At 35.9% G+C, this 18,623-nt stretch overlaps 1 protein-coding gene across 1 annotated transcript in view; it reads right to left on the bottom strand.

Moving 5' to 3' along the window:
- STAU2 (staufen double-stranded RNA binding protein 2) overlaps window positions 1-18,623 on the bottom strand; it is a 304,556-nt gene that overhangs the window by 147,039 nt on the left and 138,894 nt on the right. The window contains 2 exon segments of the mRNA XM_030304456.2: window positions 10,351-10,363; window positions 10,365-10,412. Coding sequence (XP_030160316.1) covers window positions 10,351-10,363; window positions 10,365-10,412 — 61 coding nt within the window.

Genomic DNA, 18,623 nt, shown 5'->3' with positions numbered 1-18,623 from the left:
TGCCAAATGCTGACAAGGACACAGAGTTATAGGAACTCCTATTCCTTGCTGGTGCCAATGCAAAAATGGTACAGCCACTCTGGAAGACAGTACTCTTAACCACACGGTCCAGCAATTGTGCTTCTTGATATTTCTTCAAAGGAGTCAGAAACTACGTCTACACAAAAACTTGCACATAGATGTTCATAGCAGCTTTATTTATAATTGCCTAAACTTGGAAGCAACCAAGATGTCCCTCGGTAGGTGAGTGGATAAACGATGATCCATCCAGACAATGGAATACTATTGAGTACTAAAAAGAAATGAGCTATCAAGCCTTGAAAAGACATGAAAGAATCCTAAATGCTTGTTACTATGTGAAAGAAGCCAATCTTAAAAGAGTATGTATCTATGATTCCAACTGCATGATACCCTGGAAAAGGAAAAACTACAAAAACAATAAAAATACCAGTGGTTGTCAAGATTGGGGGAGAGAGGAAGAGATGAATAGGCAGAGCACAGAGGATTTCTAGGGCTGTGAAAATATTCTGTATGATATTATAATGATGGATATATACCATCAGACATTTGTCCAAACCTATAAAATGTACAACACCAAGAATGAACCCTAATAAGGTAAACTACAGACTTGAGTGATTATTATATGTCAACGCAGATTCATCCTTTGTCAAAACACACACACACACACACACACACACACACACACACACACACACACACACAACCATTCTGGTGAGTGACGCTGATCATGCAGGAAGCTATGCCTGTGCGGGGATGGGGAATATATGAGAAATCTCTGTACCGTCCTCTCAATTTTGTTGTAAATCTAAAACTGCTTTAAAAAAATATTTTTAAAAAATAGCAAATAAAAAAGTCTGACATTTTGTAGTAGCACGAAGTGTAACAAAGAAAAGATAATAATACAGTCGTAAATGTAAATGTACTAGACTGAAGCCTCCCTGAGTTTGAGTTGTAGCAGCAGATAGCCTTTTTACCTTGCTTTCTTGATCTGTAAAATGAATCAGACTAGGGGAACTTGAAAATCTCTTTCAGCTCTAAAAGCCTATGAATCATCTTAACACAAACCAGAAAGCTTGGAATAAAACAATACACTTGAATAACATCACCCAAAAAGCCTGTTGAGTGTTTTCAAAAATGGACTATTACTAAAGTTTTTTAAGTCTTAAGAAAAATCATGTAATGCAGATGGCTGTTCCATTGTTAAAACAAACATTTCACATGCTTTCTCAGCCATTTTAGTGTTTTTACATGATCCACCCAAATATCAAACTGGTATCTGAAACAATAGTTTGGACATTTTCCATGTTATGAAACATCCTAAATGTTTTTTAAAAAAGATTCTGGTAAATGATATACAAAACATTCTTTCAAGAAAATGTATACTTAATTTTAGTGGAATTTCTTAGAAAAAATATTTATTTTTTCTTAATTATCAGCAAGTGATATATATGGAAATAAATGTGTAGTGGCAAACGCCAGACCCTAGAATCAAAAGACACAAGTTCAAGTCTTTACCACCTCTAACTTACTGTCCCTCAGGCAAATTAAAAAAAATCACCCGAGCTTCAATTATCCTATTTGTAAAATCAGAGGTTGGACATTCTCCAACCTTTTCACACTTAGGACCACTTGCACTGTTTTTCTTCTATACATACCATATCTCCTGCATTTTTTTAGTAATAATAAATCATCTTCCTGTTTCTTCTACCAAAGACTGCCAATCTGAGATTCGGAACAACTTGTGATATGAATTCAGAGATATATTTCTAACTCAAAGCAATAAATCCACCAAGAATGAATGCAATATTTCTATTAGGTTGTTGAAATACCAATAATGACACCTATTATAAATTGAGTCTAGCAACACCAAGCTGAAAACCACAGGTCTAAAAGATACCTAAGAAAATCAACACAGTGGGGAAAAAAGTAAAAACACTGCATTTTTTTCATTTGTTCAAATGAAACCAACAATGTCAGGTACTGTGCTCTCATGCTTTACTTTTTAAATCAAAATAATTGATTCCCTCCCCGCCCCCAGATTACACTTATTTTTTGTTTTCCCTCCTTTTCTTATTGGGCAGGGTGGTGGTGGTTAACCATGTTTATCTTTCAGATTGATTGGCTTTCGAAGAAGCAGTTTCAACTTTAAAAATTTTTATTGCAATCATGGATAATATCAAACATAGTACAATGCAGTTAATAAGTATTTTCTGAATAAATGAAAGAGTAAATGCTACATCCATTATATGCAGAAGTTTTATGGAGACTGTCTTCACTGCCTCACTGAATCTTAAACCTAACAGCCCTCAACCATACAGTTGCCTGTTGTTTCTTTTAAAAAAGTGCTTTTAGTCAATGTTTTGACTATCCATACTCCTCTCACTTCTCATGCCAAGGAGATTTTTATCTTCTCAATTACTTGTACTCCATGTAGTATGTATAGAAAGATCATGGACTGAGCACTTCTTCATTCACATTTGTTTTGAACAGAGCTTTCAATTTATTCATGTTAAAACACAATAAAGACTCAATGATTAAAACTGGTGCATGAATAAATTAGACAGATGAACAGAAGAGAATAGAAAGTCCAGAATAAAACTAAATACACAATCCTGGGATGCCTGGGTGGCTCAGTCGGTTAAGCATCTGACTTTGGCTCAGTTCATGATCTCATGGTTCATGGGTTCAAGCCCCGTGTCAGGCTCTGTTCTGACAGCTCAAAGCCTGGAGCCTGCTTCTGTGTCTCCCTCTCTCTCAAAAATAAATAAACATAAAAATTTAAAAACAGAATCTTAGTATATAATAACAGTAAAGTTTCAATTCAGTGGGGATCAAAGTTGAAGTCATACTTGAGGTATAAATCCCAGATGGGTCAAAGATTGAAAGACAAAAAAAATAAAACTACAGAAGTTCCAGAAGATAACGTGAGAGTATTTTTTATAATCATACAGTGGCAAAGGCATTATTAACTCTGTTAAGATTACAAGTGCTATATAAGACTATAAAAGATAGACCATTCAAATATACTAAAAATAAAACCAAACTTTAAAAGAAAATTTCACCATAAGCAAAGAGAACTTGAAAAATATTGGCAAGTCATATTATTAAGGCACATACACACATACTCTCTTATCAAATAAGAAAGAATAAAAGACCAGCAATCTAACTTTAAAATGAGCAATAGACAGGCCTATGTCAGTGACATAAAGAGTACAGAAATGGCTCAGCAATATACAAAGATACAGTTGATCTCATTCACAATAGAAGTGTAAAATGAAACTACACTGAATACCACATTTCAACGATCAGATTGGCACAGATCCAGAAGTTTGACAGCACCTTGTGTTCCTAAAGCTGTGGGGAAACAGGAAATCTCATATACTGCTGGTAGGAATGTAAACTGTTAAATCTCTACTGAGTATAATCTGGCTACACCTATCAAAATTATATGTGTACATATTCTTTGACTCAGTAATTCCACTTGTAGCAATCTACCCAACAAATATACTAGCACACACGTAAAATGATATGTGTGTGAGGCTTTACCCAGCAGGATAATTTATAATAGAAATATAATGTAAATAATCTAAATGCCCATAGGTTAGAAACGAGTCAAATAATAATAAAGGCCTATACATATCAATACAGAAGGCTCTTCAGGACATATGAAGTGAAAAGAGAAAATTGTAGAATAGTGTGTCTGGAATGCTAGGGGATAAAATAATATGTACTTGAATTTGCTTTTATATGTATAAAGATTCTGGAACAATACAAAAGAAACCAGCCAATCATAAGTTAACTTGTTTGGGGAACAGGGTAAAAACTGTGCTAATTAGGACAAAAGTAGGGGAAGACTTTTCACTTTTCGTACATTATTTATTTTCAGTAAAAAGAAAAAAGAAAAATTAGATTAAGGATTTAATTGAATTTGAACTAAACTCCAATTAAGTTCATAGGTAAAAGGAAAATAAAAGGTAAAAGATTTTTAAAATGTCTATTTGGAGCAGTGGGGAGGACTAGATACTTTGAGGGGCTCTCAGGCTATCCCATTACAGAACACTAGTATTTCTGTAAATCTGAACTTACCCATACCCTACAATACACAAATTTCACTCCCAGGTGTGTTTCCTTGAAACTTACCCATGTGCACCAGGAGACAGGTTCAAAAATGTTCATAGGAATACTGTTTATAGCAATAAAATCCTGAAAATATCTCAGTGTAGCTCAATACATATACAATGGCTTAAATACTATGATGCAACAAATTCATGTTATATTACAAGTGGGAGAAAAAAAAGCTTTAGAAAATACACAGTAATATTCTTTCTAAATCTTTGGATTAAACAATTAAATCTTTTGGATTTAAACAATTACTGTTAAGGATTCATACTTATTTGGTAAAACTATGAAATACAGGGTGAGGGTACTACATATAAAATCCAGAGAGTGTCACCCCTGTTGTGGAGACGCATGGGAGGCCAAGGGATATGAAAGAGGAGAATGTAACCATAATGAAATTGGTAATGTTCTGATTCTCAAATTGAGTGGTGGGTTCACGAGTGTTTATTTTATTATCATCTTCATAAATGTGTTAAATACTTTATGGATCAAGTTGTATTTTTTCACTAAAGATGGTAACACACGAGTTTAACATTCCTTAGCAACTGTAATTCTGTACTGAATTCAAAAAACTCCATCTTTCTAGGCAAGCTGATGAATAAGTAATTTTGAGGATTAACCTTATTTTCTCCTTCTGCTTATTGTAGAGTTCCTTTGATAACAGAGAAAATCAATTAAGTAGTTATTAATACTTCAATTTTTAACCTCTAGGTATTTTCATCTATATGTCATTACTATCCTCTCTTCCAGGTATGAAAATGCTAGATTTAGAAACCTTTCAATTCCCATAGATCTCTGAGAATAAAGAGCATATATTTCAGATTTCTAGAACAAATTTCCAACATGAAATTTCAATCAGACTTTAAAAAACTATATCTCTTCTTTCAAAAAAAGGTCATAAAAGGTTCTCCAAGGGACTTCAGTATGTAGATAACTGCTACCCTAGCTGTTTACTATACACTACGTGTTTAAATTCAGTCAGTTTGTACAACTCAGGCCAAAGTTTGTGAGTGTTTTAACCATATATATATATTTTCTGGTTATAAAACCAGTATATGTTTATTATGGAAAAAAAAATCTCTGTTTTTCCATATCTTTTAGTTAAGCTTTAGAAAGAAATGTGCCTAATCTTTGTATTCTTCTGGTTTCAGAAAGTCTGTGCTAATTCACAATCCTACTAGCAGTATCTGAGCACCTGTTTCCTCAACATTTAGATTTATCATTCTTAAATCCTTGCCAATTTTTTTGTTTATTTATTTATTTATTTGAGAGAGAGAGAAAAGACCACGAGCAGGGAAGGGGCACAGAGAGGGAGATAGAGAGAATCCCAAGCAGGCTCCACATGGTCAACACAGAGCCTGATGTGGGGCTCAAACTCACAAACCGTGAGATTATGACCCGAGCCAAAACCAAGAGTCAGACGCAAAATCAACTGAGCCACCCAGGCGCCCCCTCCTTGCCAATTTTTATGGATCAGAAATTACATGACATTTATTTTAATCTGCACTTTCCTGATTATGCAATTTTTCATGATTTAATATCTGTTCTTTTCAAATGCCTCCTTAAGTCTTTTGGCCATTTTTCTGTTAGGATATTTACCTCTTACTTTATTATTATAATCTCTATGTGTCCTTTGTGTATATTTGTCCTGTTGCTATATATGCTGATATTTATGCTGTTTATCATTTGCCTTTCATTTTCCTATGCTGCTTCATGAATTCATTTTAGTTTTTATGTACCTAACTCCTTCTCTTTTTTCTTTATGCTTTCATCCTTTACTCTTAAAAAATACTCTCATACTACAATCAATAAATGCATCTTTAAATTGCTCATGTGGTTTCCTTTTTAAAAAAACATGTATTTGAATCTTTTTTGTGTAAAAATGAGTCAAACAAGTTTTTAAGTTCGTGGAAATTTAAATTCATTCAATCTTTCCTGAGAATATTTCAGAAAAATATACTATCTTTGCTCATCTGATTAAAGAAACAGAAGCAAGCTTAATACTGCCTCTCTCTTCCTGAGATTCAATGGGCAAGACAAGAGAATCCCAATCCTGGTAATAAAAAGGGCTATAGCTTCTCACCACTCAGGCAAGTGGCTGATAGCCAAAAGGCTATGTTGATAGCCACCAATGCAAAAGGAGGGGAGTATCTTTCTGGAACATTTGGATCTTCCTTCCTTGATTCAGGGGAGGGATAGCATTTCCACCTGCCGTTTCAACAGGTGCAACAGCAATGGCAATGAGGATGTGTCTGTCTTGTTGCCCCCCAACTGCTCCAGTTAATAGCCCTCTATTTATGGGATAGGACTTTGCTCAAAGATAATCATCCAGGGCACAATAGCCCAAACAATCTTTTAAAAGTAGATAGCTGCAAGTCAGCTACACTCTTGGATTTCCAACATAGTATTTATGTCCAATTAAATAAGTAATCTGATCGCTTAGTTTAATATTTAAATCCAACCAGCTCCAACTAATTTAGTTGTCTCATTACAAAGTGGTTTGTTAGGGGAGACACAAAAGCAGATTGTTCAGGGTACTCTGCCATAACACTTAAAGAATCTATTAATCTGTTATCTTAAAAGTACAGCCCTCACCCATACCCACACAAAAAAAGCAGAGGTTGTAAATACAGTATGCAGCATATGGGAAACAAGCCTACAATCTATCTTAAGCCATATCACTGGGATGATGTAGCCTCCTGGTTTCAGGATGTAGATACAGAGTTTAATAATAAATGGATGGGACACAAAAGTGACCAAAAAATGGCAAGCCAACTACAATACTGTAAAGGTCGATAAGAATTCTATCCCATCCCAAAAGTATTTGTCCTGGGTCATCTCTAATGAACCTAGAAGAGCCAGCATATTTCACAGGGGCTAAATAAAACTTTTTAAAAGGTTAACGGAAAAATATTTATGTGAAAAATGCCTCCAAATAATCTTTTAGTGGGTGGATTCAGCACATACCAGTGAATACCTTTGAGCTTAGTCCAATTTTGAATTAAGCTAGAATTCACCTTTAAGAAACAATGAACCTGTTTTTAAGTAAAACCCTGTATTAATAAGAAACATGGAATGTGAATACAAAATAAAAGATATTATCAACTGAACTGTATCTAAATATTTTACAAAGTTTTCCATGAGCTGTCAGTAGATCTTTAAAATCCATGATCTTTTTAAAAACCTGTTAGTCATTCATCTGTAAAAATCTATCTTTTTATGTGTATGCCAAGCATAAAATTGCCCCATGCTAAATTTAACACAAACCTCACATTACAAGTTATGTGTTCTTGCACTGCAACATGACTATGACAGTGATTCAAAGGGTAAAAACACACTTAGAACAGTCTACCTTTTGCTGCAATTCAATACAATGAAGAAAGCCTGAGAAGTATGCAAAAATTAGGTCCATATTTTAAATCTGCAGGCAATCAAGCCAGGAGCCAGGCTATGCAATCATGATCACTTGCAAAACCATTTAAACTATTTTTTGTTGTAATTGTTAGCAGTTTCTTATGACTGTAATCTTAAAAAAAAAATATCTTCCACTTCAAAAATTAAATGCACATGTACATGAACTTTTTTTGTCTACTTATAGTTTAGGTGTTAGCTGTGCCAGGTTAAAATTATCTTCTTTCTCGTTTCCAATTCTGCATTCCCTGCTTTTAATTTTTGTACACTATGGTTCCAAGTTAATTTCATAATATTTATCAAAATAATGCTTGGCTAAGTACAATTTGTAAAGTAATATAAAGTTTAATAAAGAAAACACTGTAAAGAGTCACTTTATGATACCATTCTGTTTTTTACAAAAGTAATATGTTACCTTTTCAGATGTTATTCAAGAATAGTTACTCATTTTACAAATGTTAGATCATTAAAGATACTCAGCATTATAAACTGGCATGCGCATTGAATTAGAAGATGTGAAATGAGTTGTTCAAAGTCTGAAAATATGCCAGAGGGGCAGACAGCACTGACCACCTCAAATTCCTCTCTTCCCCCACATGTGCCATCCTAAGAGATGCCTGCTCTGACCTTTGCCTGCAAAACTCTTAACACGGGCATTCTTCAAGGGACAGAAACCACTCAGGGCAGAATTTCAAACTTAGGGAATTACACAGAAAAGAATCTAACATGAATGTTACCGTTATATACAGATTTAAATTAATTTTCAGGTAACAGATTCATCACCTGAATGATCAATTGCTAAGAAACTAACTTTTTCCTAACGTATTTCAGAGGACGTGGGGCACTGCTGGAGAGCTCCAGCTATCAGGGAGTAAAACAGTTACATTTCAGAGTGGAGCTGCCCTCATCCTCAGTGGTAACCTGAGGCAGGGACCTGATCAGAGGGAAGGACCCTGATATTGGCTTTCTCACCTCTCGGAGTTTGGAAGGGCTGAGGGATCATATCCTTCTTTCAAATACTCAATTTGAACTACTGGAGACCAAAAGAAAGTTCTAAAGTGTGAACGGTTTTGGTTAAGTTTTACGCTGACTCCAAACAGCTTTATCACTTCTAACATTATGTCTAAAGCAAATCTTGTAGCATTCTTACACATTTCCTGATCACTGAAACTCACTGGCCTCTTTGTGCCATCTCTTCCCCTACTTGCAAGTGAGTCCCAAAACCCCTTAGCACGTTTAAAAAAAATCAACAAACACATAAAATTAAGAGCCAAAATGTCACTGTTAAATGATAGAGTTTGCAGGTTATCTATAATGTGATTTCATGTTAAAAACTATCAAGTTAATAACCATCCGACTTCCATATTCAACGTATAGTGTTTTATATTCTTTGAAAAAATATCTAGTGCCAAAAGTAACTATTCCAATACAAACTACAGATACACTGTTCATGAAAAACGTCTGACAGATAAAAGTGTAAGCGTGGAATTTTTGTTAAGCCTACATAGAATTATGTAATTTTTATTTAAAAAGGGAGGGAGAAGGCATAGAAGAAAATCAACAATCACTATGTGCTTACTAGGAAACAGACACCATGCTAAGTACTTTATATATAACCAAGATCAATTTAATGCTTACAATCCCGTACCAAATAATCATACACCTGTATATTCAAACATCAAAGGAATTAAACACAAACTTTCTGAGAGTCCTGAACTGATTTCCATTTTTTTTTTTCCCTTGGGCTATGTGCTAAGCCTATCACATTCATCATTCTTATATAGAGAGACCAAGGCTCAGAGTCATATTAAATTATTTAAGTTATTCCCAGAAAGTAACTCATGAATACAATTACCTCACTGAAATATTCTTTTTCAAGAGGCTCGTTTTGATGACCCAAGAATTCAATTCTCAGAAGTGTGCTTTGATAAAAGTTGTTACTAATTTCATTATACATCAAGAGATAAGCTGTGAATATCAAAGAATACTGTTCATTATGACAATTTACATATTTAGGCTTAGTCCAGCTTCCAGAAGTTGTAGAAGGAAGAGAAACAGAGTTAGAAAGGAATATAAATTTGGCTTCACTGAGGACTTCAGTTCAATAGGGTCTTCACAGGCTGGCTATTTTGTTTTACCGATTTACAGTAAAATGGTCCACATTAGGGAAAATAGATACTTTTTGGGAGAGGTGGGAAGAACTTAAAGAAAGACAAATGAGCTTCCACAGCTTGATCATGTACCTTTGAAAAAAGAAATAAACTGGAGATTTCACATGTTGATGACACTATAATTGGAAATAAATTGCTCACAATTTTTATGTACATTTAATAAAACATTAAAAATTCTAACAACTCAGTACAATGTAAAAATGTTTTATTACTAATGTTAAATGAAAACACAGTACAAACTTCCATGTATATATAATTATGTAAAAACGTGTGTGTACCTAAAAGAACCGAAACATGAAAACAGTTGATTTAGTGTATAACGGACCTTAGAGATAATTGCCTTTACTTTTTTGATTCTTTATATTATAACAATGTGCAATAAAAACAACTTAAAAATTAGATCATTACCATGTGGAGTAAATGGTACTATCTCTGCGGTGACTAAACCATGCTAAGAAACTTCAGTGCTTATGTCTTCTGTCAGTTCCAGGAAAGCAAAACACCACAACTTCCTTGTCTTCCATGTGACATCTCCGGCCCAAACAGTCCAATAAATACCCGGGCTGCCAGACTAATTACTGGACAATGACGAACATCAAGTGTAGTTAACATGAAAGTGAAAACTTACTGTTATTTGTTGGTTTCAGGAAACCCAGCCTTTGGACCACTCCATCCTTTGTTCTCCCCTGTCTGAAAGATTAAATCAATTGTTTAAATCCAGAGAAATAGATTTATTCAAAAGAAAAAAGTTAACTGATCACTAAAGCAGGGACAAAAGTCTCTCAAATATTATTCTGCTTATCTATCTCTGATGCGAGGACCATGGACACAAAAGTAACTAGTATGAACAGTATCATTTCTTCCTTTTCTACAGGAGAATCTATTCTTATGTCTCCTGCTTTTATCTGTTCATCTAAATTTACAACTTAAGTAATCAAGAAAGCCCCATATTCAGTACATGTATCATATACAACAGGGCTCTATCTAGATGGTTTAAAAAGTAAACAATTTCTTATTCAAACAGTAAACAATAATAATCATCACAAATACTGAGGTGACTAAAAGAGCTGCTTATCGCTCCTGAGGTCAAATTAACCATAGAAATATTACTGTGTCCTGTTCTGTAAAAGTTCTATGACTAGGGTCATGCAACATGGCTAATGACATACACAGAAAATTGAAAAACTAAGTCCAAAACTTTAAGTAAAACCTGTAATATCCTAACTCTGTCAAATGATTTGATCTCTGTTTCAGATAAAAGTACATCCAGAGAAACTAAGATATTTTGAAGTAGTATGTTTAGTCCAAATTAATAAGTGTCTAACTGGCTATGTTCTCTTTGTGTGAAGCTGGTATTATTGATACAAAGGTACTCGGGGGGAAGAGACTATTCTTATTATAATCAGCATTTTATATTTGCATTATCAGATGCCAACATTCAAATGGATTTAACTCCCATATAAGCACAAAATACAATTCTAGCAAATAGATTACCATTGTGGAAGGACAGAGGAGGAGTAAAAACGTTCGTAAATGCAGATGGATGTTGATGGAAATCTGGGAGGGCCCCAGTTCCACGTTCTCTGTGCTACACAATACGAGATCACTGAGAGACTTATAGTTTGAAGAAAGTTTAGTAAGGAATGAGTCACCCAAGGGAGGGGAAGAGCAGGCAGAATTAAAGAATGCAGATTCTCAGGCAGATGAGGGCTCAGCTGGAAAATTGGTAATATAAATTTAGCAGTTCATTCCTCCTTTTATTCTACTTATAACCAAGGTTAAGTAGTAGATTATATTCCCTATTTCTGATTTTTTACCGTCACTGAATCTCAAGCCTACTGTCTTTGATTTCTACCCCAACACTCTAATAAAATTACTTTGTAAGGTTTCTTCTTTAAACATAACAGAATGAACAGAAGGAGTAATCTGTCTCTCCCCAAACATCTCTAAATTGATAACCCAATAGTCCATAAACTCTCTCTCCCTGTCTTCTGCCCACCTACCCCCCCAAACAGAATAGAAAGGAGTCAACAGCAGAAGAGAGAAGCCTACCAAAGTCTGGAAGCTGAAAAGCAGATACACAAGTTGTAACTGACCTAGCAGATGTGAATAGGCTAAACTAGTCTGAAGAGTGAGAAGCCAACAAAGACCTTACAAAAAAGTAAACTGATTTGTGCCCCCAGGATCCCAGAAAGCCCTAGGAATTAGAAGCACACCTGGTATTTCTAAAGATGAATGTTGAAAGGACCTGAAAACAGGAAGACTCACTGGACGTCTTTCAAAGTGCTATGAAATCTCCAGGTCACCTCTTTGACCCCAAAAAGACAGATTTCTTAAGAGGGGTCCTCTTAGAAAAGGCTAAAACACAGACTCTGAACACGTGGCACAGCTGTAGGTGGGAGTGATGGGCCACATTGCAAATGAGGAGATAGAGTCTATCTACACTTATCCTGGAAGAGAAGACCCCCAGTGCCCTTCTTCATTTTGGCCTCAGAAGAAAAAGCCAGGCTTCTGACCTACAAGGAATGGCAGAATTAACACAGGGAAACAGAATAAAACTTCCAAAAAAAAGGTTAACATTTTTCAAAGTTCCCAGAGGCATGAAAGAAATATTATAACAACTAAACAAGAATAGGCGGTTATAAAAAGGAAATATTCTGGAGGATTAAAGAAGAAGCTCTAGGAGGTCAAAAATACAATAGCCAAAGTAAGCAATTTCAAAGAGGACTGGAAAGACACAGTTACAGAAATCTCCTAGAAAACAGAACAAAAGTAGGGAGAGATGGAAGGGAGGGGGGAAGGGAAGGAAGGAAGGAAAGATCAGAAGATTATCCATACGACTAGCAGGCATCCCAGAAAGAAACAATAACAACAATGAAGGAAAGAAATTACCAAGGAAATAATATAATAAGAAATTTCCCACTTAAAGAATATTTATCTCTAGATTGAAATCCAAATGCAGTGGGGTTCAGGCCTCACTTCCCCTCCAGCCCCCTCCCCTGGTCCCCTATCCCTGGGGTCATTGGTTTAAAAAAAAACAATAATAAAAGGGTTAAAAGAAATCCAAATGCCCAAGGTGATTTACCAAAGAATACACACATCAAGTCAATTATCCATGAATTTTCAGAACCCCTGGGAAAAGAAAGTCAGAAAAGCCTAAAGAGGGGAAAAAAAACATAAAAGTTTCATATATAGGCTGAAGAATCAGAAGGCTATGGAGTTTCAAGAGTAGTCCTGGGAGGCAGAAAACACTGGTTGCAATGCCTTCAGGAATCCGTGAAAAAATTATTTCCAATTTAGAATTATATCTCAGAAAAACTATGAATTAAGTGTGTGGGAATAAAAGAGTTCAGACCTACAAGATCTCAAAAAATATTTACTTCTCAAGTATCTTCTATAGGGAATCTACTAAAGTATGTGCCCATCAAAATAAGGAAGTAGATCAAGAACAAGAGAAACCATCCAGAAAAACATGCACTCAACAAGGGAGAGAGGCAAAAAAAATTTTCAAAATAATGGTGAAGAGAAGAACCAAAACAGCAGATCTGCAGCGGACCTATCAATCATCCCAAATCAGAAGAGGATAAAGAGCTCCAAGAAAGATTAAAAACAAAAAAAAAAATGAAAAAATTACATGATGTGTTTACTTGGCAGAGAGTCCTAAGAATAAGTTAGAAAGATGCAGAGAAGTATACATGTGGAATATGTGTATGAGAGTTAAGTCTTCATTTTTAAAATTTTTTTTTTTAACGTTTATTTATTTTTGAGACAGAGAGACAGAGCATGAACGGGGGAGGGGCAGAGAGAGAGGGAGACACAGAATCCGAAGCAGGCTCCAGCTCTGAGCCATCACCCAGAGCCCGACGCGGGGCTCGAACTCACGGACCGTGAGATCGTGACCTGAGCCGAAGTCGGACGCTTAAACCAACTGAGCCACCCAGGCACCCCAAGTCTTCATTTTTCATAGCACTCAGATACTATCTAAAAATGAAAAAATTTAGAAATAGCAATATGAACAACCGACAACATAAAAGTAATAGAACAAACAGCTGAAGCATGTGGTAAATGGTTGCCTCTGAAAAAGAGAAGCAGAAATGGCCAGTAGCAGGGCAGAACAGAATATTTCTGTTTATTATAATCTTGAGCCCTTATACTATTAATCTTGAAAAAACCTTGACTTTTTATACATATATGAGTATTACTTCGACCAATATAATAATCAAATATAAAAAAGAGGGAAGGGGGCTCCCGGTGGCTCAGTCAGTTTAGCATCCTACTCTTGACTTCGGCTCAGGTCATGGGCTCTGTGCTGGGTGTGGAGCCTGCTTGAGATTCTCTCTCTCTCTCTCTCTCTCTCTCTCTCCCTCCCTCCCTCCCTCCCTCCCTCCCTCCCTTCCTCTGCCTGTCTCCCCCACTTACACTCTCTCTCTAACAAAAACAACAGAAAAAATGAAGCACGTGTTAGTTACGTCTTGATGTAGAACAAACTCCAAGATATAAATGAAAGCCCAATATATGAGTGGAAAAGAAAATCAAGATGTAAGAACAGTATACCTTGAAAGGTGTAAAGAATGTTCCACTTTTCCTTAGAATGTAGAAACGTTATCAATGAGAAAGCACCAGGAAACGTAAAAAGTCATAACTTGTCTTGAACCATCAGAGATCTGAGATTGTAAAGCACGTAAGTGAAGTGAATGGTTGTGACAAACCCCTCTGGGGAGAGGCAGACTCACAAAGTGTTTCAACACTGGTGGGAGCAGGAAGGAAGAGACGCACGTTCTCAATGCAGGTGAGAAGAAAGTACATGAAATGCCAATAAATTCTAAGAGACTGAGGTGGGCTAGCACGATAATTTAGAAAACCAGGATCTTGTGGCAGAAGCTCTTTTCCACGGGCCTCTCCTGAACACTGAGGAAGACATCAGAGGTACAACTGGAAACCAGAGAGAGCCTCACTCAGTGGAGCAGGTATGCAGCTGGTGAATGTCTGCCACTGAGAGGAAAGCATGGAACTTTAACACACTTCCAGACTTTTCTTTTGTACAAAGCAAAAAAGCTCAAGCCCTAACTAGAGAAAGGGGAAAAACAAATACCAACTGCCTCTGGGGTAGAGACAAGAAATTCTGTTGCCCCAGAGGCTTAGGCAAAGACTTGTTGCTTCTGGAAAAGGAGTAAAAGCAAAATCTACTTGCCCCTGGAAAAAAAGGAGTATAAGACCCTCCTGAAAGCAAGGCCCTGCCCCAATATAAAGCATAGGTCTGAAAATGCTGACAAGCGGACAGGACATTCTCTTGCACCCAAGAGCACCCACAGATCCAAAGTCAAGTTTGGCCACCATGGGGAAGGAAGCAGAAACACTGATAAAAACCCACCTCTGAGACCCAGGCACACAAAGTCTGACTGAGAATGAGGCTGGGCAAGAAATTCATGAACTATGTTCCCGTACCCTCCGCATTCATAACCAAGTAATAAGCACCAACAGCTGACTGCAGAGTATACACAAAGCCCTCACCCCCTGGCACAGTGAGAAGGACTGCTGAAATGTAAGGGCGGAGCAGAAACACTGAGGAAAAAACCCACCCCCAAACCTCACCCCACACAAAGTACAGATACCAGTACTGAAGGAATTTGAAGTCAGTAGTGATGACAGCAGCAACAAAACTCAAAATGGGCTCAACTATGACAAGATGGATGCCACCCTCCACACAAACAGGCTGACAGAAGAGAGACGCCCATTTCTCAACATAAATACTAACTCAGCCTCCGTGATTTCTCAATACACAACATCTACCATTTATTAAAAAATTATGAGACATCCGGGGCGCCTGGGTGGCGCAGTCGGTTAAGCGTCCGACTTCAGCCAGGTCACGATCTCGCACTCCGTGAGTTCGAGCCCCGCGTCAGGCTCTGGCTGATGGCTCGGAGCCTGTTTCTGATTCTGTGTCTCCCTCTCTCTCTCTGCCCTCCCCCGTTCATGCTCTGTCTCTCTCTGTCCCAAAAATAAATAAACGTTGAAAAAAAAAATTAAAAAAAAAAAAATTATGAGACATCCAAAATCACAAGAATAACCCATTGTCAGAAGATAAAGAAGTCAAGAAAACAGGACCCAGAGATGACCCAGATGCTAGAATGACAAGAAATAAACTTTACAATATCTATGACTAACAGGTTAGAAGAGTTAACATAAAGACAACATGCATAAACATATGGAAATTTCAACAGACAGATAGAAACTATAGAACAAAGCAAATGGAAATCCTGGGGGTGAGACATGGATGAAATGAATGTTGACGTCATTATTAGCAGATGGATACAACTGAAGAAATAATCAGTAAAACTACAGATAAATCAATAGAAATTACTCAAACTGAAGCACAGGGGGAAAAAAAAAGAGTGAAAAATTAAAAGGAACAAAAAATACTGGAGCCATAAAACAATACCAACAGTCTAACAAGTGTGTACTGGAAATTCCACAAAAGAGAAGAAACAAAGAATAAGAAACATTTGAAATGATAATAGCTGAGAATTTGACAAAATAACTGAATTATACAAAATGCAGATACCATGTTCAGAGACCACTAAGGCAGGAAAAATACAAAAAGGAGAATAAATGGATGAAGAAGAGGAAGAAAAGGAGGATGGAAGGAGGAAGTACAAGGGAGAAGATAGAAGGGTAAAGAAAAAAGAAAAAAATCATATTTAGACACATCACAGTCAAACTGCTGAGAACTAATGAAAAAGGAAAATTTTGACAGCCTTCAAAGGGAAAAAAATATACGAGGAGGAAAGAGCAGGTAAGAATTACAGCAGAAATGACATCAAAAGCTACACACGTCAAAAGACAATGAAACAAGATCTTCATAAGTAAAGTTGTGCCCCTTATCCACAAGAGATGCATTCCAAGTTCCCCAGTGGATGCCTGATAACACGGATAGTAACAAACCCTATATATGTGATGTTATTTCCTATACATATGCACCTATGACAATGTTTTAATTTATAAATTAGCCACAGTAAGAGATTAACATTAAAATAATAAGAAAATAGAACCATTATAACACTATAATAAGTTATGTGAATGTGGTCTTTCTCTCAAAATATGTTCTCGTACAATACTATTTGTGCAATGATGTGAAATGATAAAATGCCTACATGATGAGATGAAGTGAGGTGAATGACTTAGGCATTCTAATGTGCAGTTAGGCAACTATTAACCTTCTGATGAGTTTCCAGACCTGCAGGTGACTACAGGTGACTGAAACCATGGAAAGTGAAACCATAAATATAAGGGAGACTCCTTTAAGGAAATAAAGAGAAAAATCCAGAATCCTATATCCAGCTAAAAAAAAAAACTTGCAAAAATGAAGATGAAATAAGGACTTCTTCATCCAACAAAGGCTGAGAGAAATCATTGCCAGTAGACTTATTAATACAAGTAGTTGTAGAGTAAGTTCTATAAGCAGAGTATGATACCAGAAAGAAATCCACACAAATGAACAGGTATTCATGAATATGGATTGACACAAATAAATGAAGCATACTGAAAATGGTAAAAATGAGGGTATATACAACGCTTTTTTCTCATTTTAAACCACATAAAATGATGACTATATAAAGCATAATTAGTAATAATAAATAAACAATAAAAATAAAGCTCAAAAAACTGTAAGCTTTATACTATATACAGAAGTAAAATGTATGACCACAATAGGAGGTCTTTGAAACATACACAGTAATATCACAATTGGAGGTCATAGAGGCATACAGAAAAAGTAAAATCTATGACCATATTAGTGGTCAAAAAGAAGAGTGTGAACAAAGAACAATGGTAAAGAGAAATAATTAGTAAGATTTAAATCCAACCATATCATAACTATAATAAATGCAAATGTTCTAATTACCCTCAACTAAAAGACTGTCAACATAGATTTTAAAAAGCAAGACCCAAGTATATGTTTTCTAAAAGAAAAGCAATTATTTTTTATATGAAATTTATTGTCATATCGGTTTCCATACAACCCCATCTCATTCCAAAAGGTGCCCTCCTCAATACCCATCACCCACCCTCCCCTGCCTCCCACCCCCATCAACCCTCAGTTTGTTCTCAGTTTTAAGAGTCTCTTATGAAAAGGAAGCAATTTAAATGTAAAGACACAGGCCAAAATGATGGGAGGAAAATATTCCATGCAAACACTAATCAAAATAAAACTGGGATGGCTATTTAACATCAAGACAAAGCAAATTCACAGGAAGGAATATTATCAGGACTAAAGAGAAAAATCACATAGTAATAAAGGCGCCAAGTCATTAAAAAGACATAACAATGCCAAATGTGTGTGTGTGTGTGTGTGTGTGTGTTAACAACAAAGTTTCAAAGTACACAAAACAAAATTGACAAAAACGGAAAGAAATGGACAAATCCAAATTTGTAACTGGAGACACTAACAATAAAAGAAGATGACAAAAAATCAAAAGCGATATGGTGACTTGAAAGAAGTCAAAAGGAAAATTATAACATATCTTGAATGAAAACAAAAACTCATCTTGTCAAAATCTGTAGGACAGAACTAAATCAGTACATAGAGAAGTATACAGCATTAAATCTTATATGAGAAAGAAGAAAGTTCTCAGATCCAGTCTTAGCTTCTAATTTACAAGCCAGAAAAAAGACAGAAAATCAAACCCAAAGCTAGTAAAGGAAGGATAAAATAAAGAGTAGAAATCAATAAAATTGAAAATAGAAAAATGGAGAAATCAATGAAAACAAAACCTGGTTGTTTGAAAAAGATAAAGGAGTGCCTGCATGGCTCAGTCAGTAAGTGTCCAACTCCTGATTTCAGCTCAGGTCATGATCTCATGGTCACAAGATCAAAATCCGTTATTGGGCTCCACACTGCACATG

This window comes from Lynx canadensis, chromosome F2 (assembly GCF_007474595.2).
Source record: "Lynx canadensis isolate LIC74 chromosome F2, mLynCan4.pri.v2, whole genome shotgun sequence".
In the NCBI taxonomy this organism is placed as follows: domain Eukaryota; kingdom Metazoa; phylum Chordata; class Mammalia; order Carnivora; family Felidae; genus Lynx; species Lynx canadensis.
This window is presented reverse-complemented; position numbering and strand designations above follow the sequence as displayed.